The 17,375-nt window shown below is 43.6% G+C and overlaps 1 protein-coding gene across 8 annotated transcripts in view; it reads right to left on the bottom strand.

Moving 5' to 3' along the window:
- Window positions 1–17,375, bottom strand: part of LOC102560261 (BPI fold-containing family C protein) — a 40,441-nt gene that overhangs the window by 14,143 nt on the left and 8,923 nt on the right. For all 8 annotated transcript variants that reach the window (XR_009461731.1, XR_009461730.1, XR_009461734.1 and 5 more), the window contains exons 2-9: window positions 16,660–16,794; window positions 13,144–13,255; window positions 11,417–11,545; window positions 9,125–9,280; window positions 8,045–8,108; window positions 7,219–7,279; window positions 1,085–1,176; window positions 608–781 (exon numbers count right to left, since the gene is read on the bottom strand). Coding sequence is in view for 3 of the 8 variants with exons in the window: in XM_019489469.1 (XP_019345014.1) it covers window positions 608–781; window positions 1,085–1,176; window positions 7,219–7,279; window positions 8,045–8,108; window positions 9,125–9,280; window positions 11,417–11,545; window positions 13,144–13,255; window positions 16,660–16,777 (906 nt within the window). In the remaining 5 variants the exon portion in view is untranslated. The remainder of the gene's footprint in view (window positions 1–607; window positions 782–1,084; window positions 1,177–7,218; window positions 7,280–8,044; window positions 8,109–9,124; window positions 9,281–11,416; window positions 11,546–13,143; window positions 13,256–16,659; window positions 16,795–17,375) is intronic.

Here is a 17,375-nt window from a genome sequence, read left to right as displayed (position 1 = left end):
AGGCTCCTTTTAGCACCATTTCACTCCGCAAAGCCCACTCAGAAGACCTTTCTAGCACTGCCAGCAAAGCAACAGTGTTCTCAGTTTTAGCCTTCCCAGTTTTTCTCCCACTGGTGACCAAACTATCTTGCCATGCCTACTTCCTATTCCCTCTTTATTGCTCTCTAATGATTTATTCCAGTTCTAAGCAGAACAACAGTGTTTCTTGTAGAGCTCAGTATACCCGAATGCAGCTATGGGCTAAAACCACACATTTTCTTCCCAAATCTTTCCCTCACTCCCTTACATAGTCAGAGCAAAGGAATCTGTTCAGAGAACAGCTTTCCATGGCTTTTTCTTCCACCCTCTGCATTAAGGTGAAAGAACACATAATTAGTTCTGTGACATCTACCATTTCTGTACTATGCGTGGTATCAAGAAGCAACTCAGAAGTTGGCCTGAGAAATAGTCAAATGTAGAATTAATATTGGTAATGATACTTAAATCTGGTAGAAGCAAGCCATGGAAATGTACAAATTCCTCTGGGAAATGATCAATAAAATCCCTTTCACTGATTACTTGCATATCTGAAACATTTGTAATTCTCACACCAGCAAGTTCCACTAACCTCTTTTGTGATGGTGATGTTAAAAGCCCCTGCGTTGTAATAAGCCAGTGAAGCAGATTTGAAGAAATACTCGGAGACTCCCAGGTAGAGCATGGAGTTATTCTTGTCTGGAAGAGTGAATGGGTCTGGTACAAAGGGGGGATCTGTGCGATTTCCAGCAGGATAGACTGTACCCTGCAAAGAAATATATATATTGGCTTCCAAAAAAAAAGACCTTTATTTTTGTTTTGTTTCTTAACTGTCAGGGTATGCCACAAAACTGTTTGCTTACTCAGGTTTTCTTCTAGCAGCTTGAATTTTTCTTTCCCTTTGGGGAATATATATATTCCCTTAGATTTAAGAAGCAAAACAAAACAAAAATGAAGGTCTTTTTTTGGAAGTCAGTATATATAATAAGCATCATTACTGATACAGAAGAGGGTCAGAGGGGTCTTGAAAGAACACAGATCCAGAGAATTAGTGTTGGAGGCTAATTACCTTCAAATCCAGGTTAATGTATGTTTTGGAGATTGCTGGTGAGTTAATGAGCGAGTAGTCTATTTGGGCAAAGGCATCAATCTGACTTAGAACTGTAAAGTTATGAACAAAACAACACAGTGATTATTACAAAAGTTTTATCATAGCCAGTTATGTTTACTTCCACATGGAGGCAGGGCTTGGAGAAGAAAAGCACAAAGGAAATACTGATTCAGTGAAGCGGGGTAAGGAAACAAGTGAATTTGGGCTATATGACCTTTAATGTCCCGTCTCACCCTATGGTTCTGACCAACAGTAATTCAGGCCCAGCTCTTCTCTTGTCCCAGTGTGCATATAGCAAATGACTTTCCCTCAAATCCTGTTCCTGTGGGAAACCATATTTGGTTTAAAATCAGTTAAATGGGTTTCAAAACTTCAGGTCTTTGTGATGTGTTTGTGCAAGGACTAGCACAGTAGGGCTCTGATCCAGGTTTATAGCCCATAAGTGCTATGCAGAATTATTGCTGCTACTGATACTGTACACCTGGAAGGAGGCAGTAACATTTCTGAAGCTGTCAATCAGTGCTGAAGCCACCGGGATGTTGTTCACTCCATATGTTGCACCTTGTCCCACAGCACAACAGGAGAAGCTTTTTCTCTACATTGTGAAGAGAAGGTATGTCTCTACACCACATCATTGCCACTGCTGAGGGCACCCACTCACCATAATACACCCTGGTCATACACTCCCACTTACAAGTGCTAAACCTGGAAATGTGGCACTGAAGCTGCTCTGGCTACTCCCAAGTATGCTAAAGACAGAGGTTCCAAGTGTGAAAGAAGAAAACAAGCTGTATCTCAGCTATAAAAAATATTAGGAGGCAGGTATTTAGAGAGAAGCAACTTCCAAATCATAGAATCATAGAAAATTAGGGTTGAAAGGGACCTCAGGAGATCATCTAGTCCAACCCCCTGCTCAAAGCAGGACCATCCCCAACTAGATCATCCCAGCCAAGGCTTTCTCTAGCCAGCTCTTAAAAACTTCCAAGGACGGAGATTCCACAGCCTCTCTGGGTACCTGTTTGAGTGCTTTACTATCCTTCTAATGAGAAAGTGTTTCCTAATATCTAACCTAAACTTTCCTGGCTGCAACTTGAGTCCGTTGCTCCTTGTTCTGTCATCTGCCACCACTGAGAACAGACTAGCTCCATCCTCTTTAGAACCACCCCTTGGATAGTTGAAGACTGCTATTAAACTCCTTCCTCAGTCTTCTCTTCTCCAGACTAAATACGCCCAGTTCCCTCAGCCTCTCCTCAGAAATCATGTGCCCCAGCTCCTGAACCATTTTTATTGCCCTCTGCTGGACTCTCTCCAATTTGTCCACATTCTTTCTGTATTGGGGAGGCAAAACTGGACAGAGTGCTCCAGATGTGGCCTCACCGGTGCCAAATAGAGAGGAAGAATCACTTCCCTCAATCTACTGGCAACACTCTTAATGCAGCTCAGTATAGTGTTAGCCTTTTTCACAACAAGGGCACACTGTTGGCTCCTGTTCAGCTTATTGTCCACTGTAACCCCAGGTCCTTTTCTGCAAAGCTTCTGCTTTGCCAGTCAGCCCCCAGCCTGTACTGGTGCATGGGATTGTTCTGTCCTAAGTGCAGGACTTTATACTTGTCTTTGTTGAACCTCATGAGATTTCTTTTGGCCCAATCCTCTAATTTGTCTAGGTCTCTCTGAATCCTAGCTCTACCCTCCAGCATAGCTAATACTTCCTCAGATTGGTGTCATCTGCAAACTTGCTGAGGGTATACTCCATTCCATTTTCCAGGTTGTTGATGAAGATATTGAACAAAACCTGCCCCAGGACCAACCCCTAGGGCATTTCACTTGATACCGGCTGCTAACTAGTCATTGAGTCATTGAGTGTTACCCTTTGAGCCTGATGATCCAGCCAGTTTTCTATCCAACTTGCAGTCCATTCATCAACTCGTACTTCCTTAGCTTGCCTGCAAGAATGTTGTGGGAGACCATATCAAAGCCTTGCTAAAGTCAAGGTATATCACATCCACTACTCTTCTTGCATCCACAGATCCAGTCATCTCATCATAGAAAGCAATCAAGTTGGTCAGGAATGATTTGCCCATGGTGAATCCATGCTGACTGTTCCTAATCACCTTCTTCTCCTCCACATGCTGAGAAATGGATTCCTTGAAGACCTGGTCTATGATTTTTCAAGGGACTGAGGTAAGTCTAACCAGTTTATAGTTCCCTGGATCCTCCGTCTTCCCTTTCTCAAAGATGAACACTATATTTGCCTTTTCCCAGTCATATGGGACCTCTTCTGATTGCCATGAGTTTTCAAATCCCTGATTGAATAAGCTGATAGGGGGAGATACAAGCTCTGAGGCAGTAACCATAGGAACCAGCGATTTTTATGACACTGCTAGCTAATGCATTGCAAACTGTTGCTAGCTTCCATAACAGTTGGGTTATGTACTCACCCATTCAGGTTGAGTCCTTGGTTCCTTCATGGGCATGTGTAGATGAAACAGGGGCCCTAAATTGAAACGGTGGGTTTTTAAAAACACTGCTTCAATTTAGGGCCCTTTAAACTCCCGTGTTGTGCACATACCCACTTACCTGCCTCTTTGGTGGTGGGGAGGGGAGGGTGAGCTACCAGTGGGTGGAGCAGTCCCTGGGCTGCGGGGGCTGGGGCTGGTGCTTTCCTGTGCAGCAGTGATGCCCAGGCAGCACCCACCCTCAGGCACCTGGCTCAGGCAGTCCCAGGGGGTACCACAGACATGGAGGGAAGCACTGGGCCTCCGTGCAGTTCAGGCAGGCAGACAGGCTCCAAGAAAAGAAAAAAAGATTTTTTTTTCTTGGGTGGAGCCTGCCTTCCCAGGCTGCTGCCAGGCTGCCTACATGGGCTTCCTGCAGAGCCCCTGAGGTGCATGGAGCCCAGTGCTTTGCTCTGCGGCTGTAGGGTAGCAAACTAAAACTCCTCAGAGGGGTTGTAGGTTGCTGCACCCCAAGTCATGTAAGGCATGTTATGCCACCAAATTTGCTACAGCAGCTGGAATTAGTGCACAATACGCCACCAACGCATGCAAACACCAACACCATTAAAGCAGTACAAAAGCATTTAACCCGCTTTAAAGTGTCATGCACACATGCCCCTTGTTTAGACTACACACGGCCCATGGCTTTTCAGGAAAGAATGTTTTGCTGCTAGGTGGTCACCAAAGCAAAAAATTATGCTGAAAAAGCAGTCCTCCAGAGGCAGTTCCAGAAGATCCTCTACCTGCAAGGGCTAGACAGCAGATACATCCACAGCAGATGCATCCACATCCACTCACCACATCCATTGACCAGCTGGCACCCCTGAAGGGAAAGGATGTAACTACAGAGGAATTGCTTGCTCTGCCTCCCCACAGGAAAAAAAATGAAATAATAACATTTTTTTCCAGAGCTTCCTTTTAATTAAACAGTCTAGAAGAAAACATTTAAATTTAACCAGTTAATCTCTAAGGTGCCACCCTGCCCTGCCTTCTAGTTAAATTTAATGGAAATTATCACCTCTAAATGATGTAATGGGGATTACATACCAGATCACATCCCAGATTGATTGAAAATGCTGCTACCTCTCATGTGTAAGGGACAGCTGTTTGACAGGGATCAGCCACATGAACCAATTTAGAAAGAGAACGGAAAATATCATATCCTATTTGAACTGCAGGAGGAAGTTTAGGTAGACAGAATATAACTGTGTGTGTTTGAATGCAACTCAAATGCCACTGGAAAAGGGCCAATGTGGTTCCCATTTTCAAAAAAGGGAGGAAGGAGGACTCAGGAAACTATAGGCCAGTCAGTCTTATCTCGATCCTGGGTAAGCTTTTTGAGAGAATTATCCTGGCGCATGTCCGCGAGGGGCCAGCAGGGGAGATTATGCTTAGGAGCAACCCCAACATGGGTTCACTAGAGGCAGGCCCTGTCAGACCAACCTGGTGGCCTTCTATGACCAGGTCACAAAATCCTTAGATGCAGGTTTAGCAGTGGATGTAGTCTTTCTGGACTTTAGGAAGGCCTTCAACACTGTCTCTCACCTCATTCTCATTAAAAAACTAGGAGACTGTGGCATCGACACCTACACAGTCAAATGGGTCACTAGTTGGCTGGAGGGCCGCACCCAGAGAGTGGTGGTGGACGGGTTTTATTTGACCTGGAGGGATGTGGGCAGTGGGGTTCTGCAGGGCTCAGTCCTCGGGCCTGTACTGTTCAATATCTTCATCAGTGACTTGGATGGAGAGCTAAAAAGCACCCTGTTCAAATTCGCAGATGACACTAAGATGTGGGGAGAAGTGGGCACGCTAGAAGGGAGGAATAGGCTGCATTTGGACCTAGACAGGTTACAGGGGTGGGCAGATGAGAACAGGATGGGTTTCAACACTGACAAGTGCAAGGTACTGCACCTGGGAAATAAGAACCAGCAGCATACCTACAGGCTAGGGAACTCCCTTCTTGTCAGTGCAGAGGCAGAAAAGGATCTTGGAGTCATTATTGATGCCAAAATGAACATGGGCCAAGAGTGGACAGGAAGGCCAACTGTACCTTGTCATGCATCCACAGATGCATCTCAAGCAGGTCCAAGGAGGTGATCCTCCCCCTCTATGCGACACTGGTCAGGCCACAGTTGGAGTACTGCATCCAGTTCTGGGCGCCGCAATTCAGGGGGGATGTGGACAACATGGAGAGGGTCCAGAGGAGGGCCACCCGCATGATCAGGGGTCAGCAGGGCAGGCCCTACGAGGAGAGGCTAAGGGACCTGACCCTGTTCAGCCTCCACAAGAGAAGGCTGAGGGGGGATCTAGTGGCCGTTTACAAAGTAGTCAGAGGGGACCAGCAGGCATTGGGAGAGTCCCTGTTCCCCCGAGCACTCCCAAGAGTGACAAGAAATAACCGTCACAAGCTGGCAGAGGGTAGATTCAGGCTAGATATCAGGAGGCCCTACTTCACTGTCAGGGTGGCTAGGATCTGGAACCAACTTCCAAGAGAAGTGGTATAGGCTCCTACCCTGGGGGTCTTTAATAGGAGACTGGATAAACCTCTTGCCGTGGTCATTTGACCCCAGTACTCTTTCCTGCCATGGCAGGGGGTCGGACTTGATGATCTGCTCAGGTCCCTTCCAACCCTACCAACTATGAAACTATGATTATCATGATTACTCTTGCAAGAAATAATGTGGGATTTTTGTTGATCACAGCGGTCAGGATCTCTTTTTTATTTAGCTGCAGACTAGCTAGCAGCTCAGGCAACATATTATAAACTGCCATGTGGGCAATCTGCCCTAATGATCATGGCCAGATCACAAACCTGGAGAGCAAGGCCAAGAGTCCCAGTAAATGTGTGAGTCAGGACAGCTGGTAAGAACTTGGCAGATGCACACAGAAGAGCAGGACCTGGGGAACAATGCTATGCAGGTTCCACGGCAGGTGCTAGGATATGACAGAATAGGCATAACTACAGATGCTGAAATGCTGAGCAGTCAAGGTTCCTCTGGAAATGCTGACCTCATGTTTGCCACAGTGGATAAAGTAGTGCCACGGTGGATAGAGTTTAGGCTACTACCACCTAGGAGCAGTTTGACCATATCTGCAGTGCCATATGAAGGCTAACTTAGGGCAGGTTGTCACTTAGCTGTTATAACTGGCTCACCTGAAGTGTAGTGCTTACACTGCTTCTGGGTTAGGAGGCAGCCCATGTAGAGCAGGGTGGAACGTTTGAGGGCACTACTGCCTTGAACAGTAAATTTAGCAGCTAGGTGTGGCCTTAGTGTCCCTTATCACCACAGAACACAGTTGCAGTGGGTCGATAGATTACAGCTGTCCTGCTGTTGACATCAACTAAACATGAACATAATAATTGTGTCTGTGAGTGTCTGAGAGAATGGAAGGGAATGGAGAGTGGGGCTTAGTTCTAGAATCATTTGAGCATTTCTTTACCCCTCACTCTATCTGCTGGGGACATGGGTCTTTAATGTAGTAGCTTTTGAACAGAATCAGTCAAATACAGTTCTCAGGCAACATTTAATGCAAAAGTCTACATGCTGAAGGGCATGGAAATGGAAATACAAAGACATTTCATTTTCAGAGACTCACCCTTAAGAGTTCTGAGCTCTGCATCCATCCTTTGGATTTTGTGTTTGATTTTCGGGCACAACTATATGGAAGTACACAGAGGACACTGTAATGTAATGGGTAGTGCGTATTTTAACTCTTCTCTCTAGCTGAATCAAGCCTGTTCAGGCATTTGTTCTGATCCCACTTTCTAACACTGGCCCCAGAAAGAGTATAGAATAAAGATTTAATAATATCATTTACCAGTCACTACAAAAAGTGATTTTCCTTGTAGCACAAGTAATAGAGAACTTTCTTTCTGGAATGAAAGGGCCTATGTTCTCTCCTTCAGCCTTTTTCTATAAAGTCTAAGAGACAAACATGAAGGCTTCTATGTATGTGATCACAGATTTGTTAAAAAATCAGTTGCTCAATGGGAAGACCCTCCAGGTGAAAAATAACTGAGCATATGAACTTCCATATTATTTCAAGGGGAAAAAAAGAGTAGATGGTGGTGCCAGGGTAATAAGTGTTACTAAGGTGAGAGTCAGACTGGAGCTGTCTTTTTTCAAGATATGCCTTAGCTAAGTTCTAAGTCAGGGATCAGCAACATTTTCTAGTGGGACAAAACAACCCAGATCAGATCTGAGGTGAGCCGGCACTTCCAACCTGGCAGCTGCTATTGCCACTTTTCCCTACCACCCAGCTGTGGTGTGAGCGAAGCCCCCTGACAGCACAATGCTGCCAAAGCCCATAAGCTCTATAGCCCACAGAACATAGGTTACCAATCCCTGTTCCTGGCCTCAGAGATGAGGCAGTTTCAGATGTTCTTTAAACCTCGCTCCTGAAACAGTCTTTAAAGACTTACATTTTTATCCAAGTAGGCTTGAATGGGCTTCTTCAGATAACCAGCAAAGAGGTTAAAGACCCAGCTGAAGAAGAGGAAAAGAACAGAAGAGAACCTTACCATTGTTTTAGCTATTTGAATAATTTCTTTAGTTAATATACCTATGTATAAGCTAGGTTTATACAAAATGTAATATCTGGCTTTCAGGCTAGTCAATAACTTGTATTGGACTAGTAATCCAGTATATAATATACCTGCATGAAGCCTAAAAACTGCCAAGAGTCCACCTCACAAATGAAGGTCACTACAATGCCATATAGACATGGGGTATGTCTACACTGTTACTCCAGTGCTCCTAGAGGCCAAACTCTCATGCATATCCTGTCCATCTCCCACTCTGCATACTCCAATCCTGAGATCATGCTTTTAAGCACACCAAAGGCAGAAATCTCAAGAGCAATGGCACAGGTACTTCCAGTGTGGCTTCACTGCCTCAGTCTTGAGTTTGGCAAGAGTAGAGAAAGACCAGGTGGCCTTGAGGAAGGAGCCCTCAGGAAGAGATGTAGGCAAAGTATAAATGAGGCAGAAGTAAGAAATGGCTATGATGACAGAAAAAGGCTATACAATCAATTCTTTCTGGCTAGATGAGGACTGGCTCATATTTAGGTTGAGAATTAGAGGCTATTTGAAACTCAGTGAATGCTGATATTAAAGTAGCCATAGGAAATGCTCATTCTAACTTTGACAAGTGGGACATGTGCCTCTGAGGTAATGTCTATGCAGACAATTTTTTGTCCCCAGAGGTGTTGCTCTTGAGCATGCTGAGCTACTCTGGACAGAGTTCCTTCCTAAATTCAAAGCAATGTAGCTGAGCTATGTGGTCCTTTGGGAGGGCTATTAGCTGGAGGCAGGCTAATTGGCCTTGTGACTTACCAAATTGCCCCAAATTCTGCATGGAGGTGGCTGCACTGCTTCAGATTTAGGAAACCATGTACCCAGAGCAGTGCAGTGCAGTGATGAGGAGGGTAAGTTTAGTATTTAGATATAGCCTGACTTGTCTACTTTTCACCAGAGTGACAATAAGAGATCTCTCGCACCTACCTGGCTCCTCCACTCAACTTGACTTTAACATCATGAATGCTTAGCCAGCAGTTGTGAAACAGCATGGATAGGCGGCCTTTGTTATCCCTTGACACTTGGAAGATCACTGTGATAAACACTCCTGAAAGAGACACAGTAGCTCCTCCATGGTTTCTGCTACACAGACAAAACAATAAGCTCAGCTGAAAAATCTACTCTTAGGAAACATTTAAGAAAGTAATGATGAGTCAAGACTAAGAGGCTTTGATCCATATATTGGGTGGATAAAGAATGAGTCTTTTCCTCTCACCTTCAGAGAGTATTCTTGAATCATGCTGCAGTTAGCCAGGTTCCAAATCATCACAATTTCATTGCGACTTGAATAACAATTTTCTGATTAATGCTAGTTCAATTCTCCTATAACTCTCAGATCTGTGACAATGCTGCCACAAGAGCTGTAGCACTGCCTCAGAAAAAGCCCTTCTAACTATCCATGGAGAGAAAGCAGTCATCACCTGCTCCACTGGAATCAATATATTCTCCTTCAAAACTGTGAGTTGGAGTGGAGCATGGAGAAAAGAGACAAGCTGGAGGCAAAGGGGCAGCAGTGTTAACCCCTAGAGTACATTCCTCTCCAGGACTTGGAGCTAAACTCAGGGGAACTGAGTATCTGTGATCTTTTGCTGTCAGGGAACAGAGGTGAAACCCTGCTGGCAATAGCTGTGCTCCATTCCCTTCTACTGCCTAGTCCATCTAGAGGATAATAGCCTAGTACTGCTACCAGTTACTCCATTAGCTGAAGTGATAGAGATCTGTGTTGTGGATATATACTCTCATATCCCAAGTTACAGTAAATGTGGCCCCACGTAAGAAATCAAAAAAACCCCCATAACCTATTTTTAATACATAGAGCATTCCATAAAAACATATTACAATGTTAAGTGCAGAATTAATTTTAAAATGGAAAAATAGTATGCAATTGAGCCATTAAAGACAATATCATAAAAGGAGCCCAAAGTAAGATTTCAGAAGCAACTTGAATTCTGATATTTCTTACCTTTTGAATACATAACTTTGTAACCTTAATATTCTGTTAATACAGTTTTCTGGGAAGATAGATAGAATAGAACCATAGATGCTAGGGTCAGAAGGGACCTCAACAGATCATCGAGTCTGACCCCCTGCCTAGGCAGGAAAGAGTGCTGGGGTCAGATGACCCCAGCCAGATGCCTATCCAGCCTTCTTTTAAAGACCCCCAAGGTAGGGGACAGCACCACCTTTCTTGGAAGCCCATTCCAAATTTTGGCCACCCTTACCATGAAGAAGTTTTTCCTGATATCTAGCCTAAATCTGCTCTCTGTCAGTTTGTGACCATTGTTCCTTGTTACCCCAAGAGGTGCCCTGGTGAAGAGAGCATCTCCGATCCCTTGCTGTGTCCCCTAATGAATTTGTAGGTGGCCACATGATCACCTCTTAGCCTTCTCTTGTGGAGGCTGAAGAGGTCCAGGTCTCTCAGTCTCTCCTCATAGGGCTTGTCCTGTAAGCCCCTAACCATATGAGTGTTCCTCCTGTGGACCCTCTCGAGTCTATCAACATCCTTCTTGAAGTACGGCGCCCAAAACTGGATGCAGTACTTCAGCTGCGGTCTGACCAATGCCGCATACAGGGAAAGTATTACCTCCTTGGATCTATTTGTCATGCATCTGCCAATGCATGATAAAGTGTGGTTAGCTTTGCTGATGATTTTGTCACACTGACGACTCATGTTCATCTTGGAGTCCACTATGACTCTGAGAGCCCTTTCCGCTTCTGTGCTCCTGAGAGAGTCACTTCCCAGCCAGTAGATGTGCTGGATATTTTTGCGCCCTAGGTGCAGCAATCTGTACTTGTCCTAAGAGCACCCAAAGTTAACTATAAGTAAATTAGTTATGGAGTCAACCTTTCCAGTTACACAGTAAATGCAATATAACACACATGTAATTATTAACCCCTTTTTGTAGAGTGTGATCCAAAGTATTAAACAGCTTCCTAAATATTCACTTAATTAACAGTCTGGAAAATACCAGCCTAATAACAGAATTTTGATCTGATACTTTCCAGAGGCACCCTTAGTAGTAGCATCTTAATTAATACTATACTGTTAACCTGAAATGAATGTATCACACTCAAGAGAGCTGTATCAACAGGTTGCTATTATTTGGTAAAGGACATTTGACCTCCTTAGAAATTAGATTAGTAACTACATTTTATATTTTTTTATTTTAATCCACTTTCCAGAAGAGTATACTGGGGCTCACATAGTACAATACTTACACTAGCCAAGTTTTTATACTCCAGTTTGCATGGAAGGTTGCAGAAGCGTGTTCAATTGCCAGCTTAATCCCAGTTCCAGGTATGAGGGATACAGAGGCATCTGGGAATTCAACAGTGTTCATTCTGAGCCTATAAAATGAAAGAGGGATATTAGTTTGCACTCAAACGAGAGACGAGATTCTGAAGTCTTCTGATACAATTAAATAGTACAAAATGGTTTTGAGTTACAAGACAACATGTAGTAGCATTTCATGGTAAAACTATCCAATTGCATGGGGAAAGGTACCCTTGACCTGAAGGTAAATGGTACCCCTTGAGGAAAAGGGTCCTTTAAACTCAATGTTATACTCAACCCCTAAGTAAAATAAATTTGAGCAGTGAGGTAGAACACTTTGCATTAGGAATAGAGGTCTCTGCAATGTTTTGTATCCTTAGGGTGTGTATCTTCTTTGAAGACAGACAAGCCTCATCCCTTTAAGTGAATTTTCCCAGTCTATAGAAAGAAGCCCATCATTACAGGTAAACCTCACTCATTTGAGGGATGGGGCAGTCTTTGCTCATTGTCCATAAAATGTGGAACTGGGGTGTTTAGGGTTCAGCCTGCCAGTGATACTGGGAAATAGTGGGAAAAGGCACCAGCCATTTCCTTTAAGTTTCTAGCTCTGGAGAACTGTATAATGGAAAGTTAGGAACTATTATAGGCAAGGAAGTAATCCCATATGACTGGCCAAGGGACTGACTTATTAAGGTGAAACAGTCCTGACAGATGGGAAATGTATGCTTTTCTGTTGGATTAGAACAGTGATCTCAACCAGGGTGTCATGGCAATATTAGCACCAGTAGAGGTGCAAACATCTACACATGGTTAATAAAATAAACCCATAGATTTTATATAAGAATTGATTATGTCAAAGCATTCTCACCCATTGTGATCTTTTTGAGTCTTTTGCAACAGAATTGCTCAATTATTTTTCTGGTTTTATTTTTTGATACAGGGTGCAGCTACATTCAGATAAGTTATATAAGGGTGCCTTCAGTCTAAGATGGTTGAGAACCACTGGATTAGAGCCTAACTAGAACTTTTGTCTGACGAGGGTAAGGAATGCTATAAAAATTTATATTCTTTTAGCAGCTTGCTTCGTTTGGGGGAATGGTAGGAACTTATAGAATCCCCTGATTCTATACTGCATAGTCCCTCATACAGTGATTTATACCTGTGCAAAATGGATGTAAAGCCTTGTCACGTCATAACGATATTTTGCCCTCCCTATATTTATTCAAAAAACTGTTGCAAAAATAATTTTCCCACCTCATCACTCCAGCTGTATCATTCCCCTCTCTTCTAACCTACCACTGCCCCCTCTGTGTTTTCTATTAAGGCCCTTTGTTGACCCTTATTGCTCATAATATCAATTTTTCCCTTAAACACAGATATGCTTACTTTTTTGTTGCCCTTTTGGTAGGGGAAGATCTTCTAAAGATCTGAGTAGTTGCTATGTAGTCTTCCTTCAAACCCTTTCTTTAAATTAATCTCTGGCAGGTTATATACAAAATACTTGACAATGACTGGGCAATGGGAGCAGTTAGATGATCTATGAGTGCTTTTGAAAATCCAGTGGTCTAATAAAGTAACAGCAAGTAAGGGCTTTATGAATCCATTAAGACCTCCCTTATCACTAAAACTATTTTATACCATTGCTTTAGAATATTTTTGATTGCTTACTCACCCTGAAACAGTGTAGTAAAATTTAACAAGTCCAAAGTTCTCACGGTCACTCCAGCTTTGGAAGGTTTCATTTTGTATTTCTTGCTTTATGTTCTCCAGCCCAACTTTCCAGCCTGTGAAGGGACAAAGAACCATTCAATTGCTTTCTCTATGGCTGGAAAGCTTATACGATGTAGATCAAATGCAGGTGCCCCCATCTCCAAACATGCCATCAAGATAGACAGATTATCTCTCACTGTCATTTCCATAATTTTGATCTTGTACCTTTATATTGCAAGCACGTATCTAAGACCAAGGATTTGTGTCTTGTATTCTAGAATTGACTCCAGCTAATTCACAGTGTACCACCCTTTTGGCACTGGAGCCTCTATTGGAGGAACTGTCTGAGGAAAATCTTTCACACCAAATTTGTCGGAATTGATTTGTCTTCTATACTAGGAATCATGTCTGGTTTTATTTCAGCTTGTCTAACTGCTCCTTTTTTATTTCTAGGAGAGGACTTAGGTTTGACCATGACTTATATGGTATAAAACGCTGCAATTCTCTGTCCCTTCCCCTTACCCCTCTAACACACCTATGGCATCCCCACTCTGGCATGTTCCAATGTTATGATAGTTTCAGTCTTGTGCATCACATGCATTGAGCTGTCGCTAAACACCACATCTTCAAGTCCCCAGTTTGTTTGTCTTCTTTTTCTGTGCTTCTCTTGGCTCTTAGAACCTGGAGACAGCTCAGCTTCCTTTTTCCCTCACTCATATTTCTGAGACTACTTCCATTTTAACTTTGCTTCCAAGGCTGCTGAAGGGGATTTCCCCCAAATTTCCTCTTGATCCACATAAACATGAACAAAGATTCAGGATTAATTACTGCCCAACATGAACACTATTTTTTTAAATTTACATTTTTTGTGGTGAGAAGGCTGTCAGAATTCAGGGTTTCCTCATGGTAAAGGCACCCCAGTGTTTGTTCCTGTGAGCATGAGGGTGCCTTGCTGGGGTCTTCTGGCAGCTAGAGCTGTGCCGGATTTAGGCATAAGCTAAGTAATCTTCATTTTAGGGCCTCATATTATGAGGGGCCTCTAAACCAACCCCTGGGTCGCAAAGGGTTGGCTGCTGGACTGGAAGTGACTGCAGACCGGCAAAAGGTGGCCCTGCAGAGCCAGACAGAGGCCGCGACTCCTCCTGCAGGGCTTGCGGCAGTCATAGTTGAGGATTAGGCCCACCTCACTGCCCAGGGGTAGAAGCATCTTTACTTTTGTTCCAGGCAAAAATTCTGGCCACAGGGCTCCACACAGTGTTCTGCAGTTTGCCGGGCCATGGCAACTTCCAGTCCGCAGTTTGCCAGGCCAAAGCATAGAAAGGTTGGGAAGCCCTAGTTTAGGGCCCCAGATTGTCATAATTCAGCCCCAAGCTAGACTAGAGGGATGTCAGGATTAAATACCCCAACCTTCAAAATTCTGCCGTGGTAGAAAAGACATAACAGGCTGCACCTTCCTCAGCTATCAGATGCTATCTGGATTGGCAGGGCATTACTAATGTCTGTGTTAGTGCTTGTCCAATTTTCTACCCATTAATCCTGACAGCACCTAGCAGTTCTTGGAAGCTCTAGAACAGCTCTTCCTGACTCATACCGGCAAATACTGGGCTTAATCCTGATACCCACCTACTATAGCAGGTGTAAGGGAGCTCTAAGGCACTGTCTCGCTTATGGAATGATTATTTCTGATTTGGAAGGGAAAGATTACTTCTGCTTTGGGTGACTGAAGGTCTTTAGTTCCCCATAGAAGCATTTGCAACTAATGTTCAGCTTGGGAAGTAAGTGGACCTGACCTTCACCTTTAGCAAAAAAACTTTGTTATAGTAACGCTGTAATCTTAGACTCATAAAGCTGAGCTTTTACTTTTCGTGTCCATTGTCTACCTGTCATCATGCACAGAACATTGCTGATGATTTATCCTTACTTTGACCCGGCTTCTGTTGAATCAAGGAATTATTAATGCATTAAACACACAAAATTGTGCTAGGTGCTGTCCAGGGACATATTATTATTTCTTTACTGGCCCAAATACTTTAAGATCTAAGGCTTAGATAAAAGACGGAATTATCAAGAAAGGGAAAGGGAGAGAAAGGAGAAAGATACAAGGTGAGAGGGTTCGATATCTCATGCACTGGATGTTGCTGTTTTTTCATTATTAAACAAAATTATACTTAATGGGTATCAGGTTTGGGAGAGGAAGAATTAGTGAGACAAAGGGAGACAGGGGAAGAGGAAAGGGATTTGTTACAGAAGTAATAAGAATGGGTATTGAAAATGAGGGGAGAAAAGATGTAGGAGAGAGATGAAAATGGTGGTGCTTTAAGAGCTTGAATGGTGAAAGGATGGACACAGAGAGAGATAAAAAGGGGACGTTCCTTATTGGCAGATGTGAGAGATCAGGCTACTGTGGCTGGGAATTTGGTGGGAGAAGCTGGGAGTAGAATAAGCTATACTTGTTAGTATGGAAGGGAGAGGACTCAGAATCTAAACAGGGTGTTGTGATATGGCCGTGTTTGCTTCTGGGAGGGTTGAAGATACTAGGAGCTCCTGCTGGATCAGATCAGTCTAGTGGAAGAGGATCTACAGGATACAGAAAACGCTATTTGAGCAGCAGGTTAGGACACAATGGAAACTGCAGTAGGGGGTTGGAGGAACAATTTCTTTCACTTGGTTTCTGCTTGCTCTCTGATGTGGTTTTTGCTTGCTCTCTGATGCTTGGATGCTGATTCCTAAATGATGTCTTGAGGTGGTTCTGAAGGCCAGATCCTTGGCTGGCTCTTAGCTCTAGCAGATGATAGAGTGGTGAAGCAGGAATAACTGTGAGTCTAGGGGATGAGAACTACTGAAACTGATGCCCTGAGGCAGCTGCTGCCTGAGTCTGGCTGGGAGCAATAGGCAGGTCACATATGTAACCCCCTCTTCTCTCACTGGTTCAGGTGTAGGTGATCTGCAGACACTGATCATATTTCATTTTGACTAATGAAGCATCTCTATTTATGGCCTGCTACCTAACTTCAAAGGTCCAACACATTGACCAGATTACTCCCTTGCTATATGAACCAGGACCATGTTACCCCAATCATACTGCCCATAGTACCCATAGTATGGCACTAATTTTCCTGGCTTCCTATTGATACCATTCCTGGACAACAACCTGTTCTGATATCCAGCCTCACAACATTCTACCTTCCTGGCTCCATATCCAAGTACTCTTCTACCCACTCACTGTGCTTCAGCAGCAGTTCTTTCTTCTTTGCTATGTGACTCCTTAGATTTTCAAGTTTTTCATCTATTGCAGCAGCTCTTGTCTACCTCCAAGTCATTTCCTCTCTTAAAAATACATCTTTTAAATCTTCCTTCCTCTCTTAAGCTTGCTAGTAACTCTCAATCTTTCAGGACTTTGTTCTTACCTTGTGCAAATATTAATGTACTCTAATAATAAAATGTGTTGCAGAAGAACTATTGGAAATCTCAGGCTTACCATAGTCCAGCCCTTTCTGCGTGATTCTTACTTTGAGCCCAGGGTTAGCATCCAGCTGCAAGGCAAAACAACTGAGCAAGAGGATAAAATACCCAGTCTTCAGCATCTTCTTCTCCATTTCCTTCCCACAGGGACCTGTTAATAATATTTAAGATTAACCTACAAGCATAAAGTCATCCAAAATACATCATAGCTTCCTAATGTCCTGAGCAGTGCCAACTCTACATCTGTTCCCATTTGCTGGAATGCCAATCAGATATGGGTGGGCAATTGGGAAGTGGGGACTCAACTCGTAATTTTTCAGTATTGGGAAGAGTTTTGCTGCCATTGCCCTGTCCAGCCACTGGTGGGAGCATACACAGACCATCATCCATGGGACAAGGAGTTCACTAGGACTCACAGGAAGCATAGACAGAAACAAGGATGTGAGGGTCATGTTGTTATAGTGGAATGGTCTTTTTTACCTCAGTCTTCTCAGGGCTGAGGTTTCCCCAGTTAGCTTTCTCTCATCAGACACTGGCTTAAATTGTACTAGCTGGGCCAGCTGAGAGAGACAGATGGGCGCTTGTACATGTGACAGGGATTTAGTCCTTAGGATTTTATTCTATGCCCCCCCTAAACTGAAATTAAACCATTTCAATTTTGTCATGTTATGGTGAGGGCCCTATCTTTTTTTGTTGTTGTTGGAGCTGAAGCCTGCCTGCGGTAAGGGGGCA

This window comes from Alligator mississippiensis, chromosome 4, assembly GCF_030867095.1.
Source record: "Alligator mississippiensis isolate rAllMis1 chromosome 4, rAllMis1, whole genome shotgun sequence".
NCBI lineage: Eukaryota > Metazoa > Chordata > Crocodylia > Alligatoridae > Alligator > Alligator mississippiensis.
This window is presented reverse-complemented; position numbering and strand designations above follow the sequence as displayed.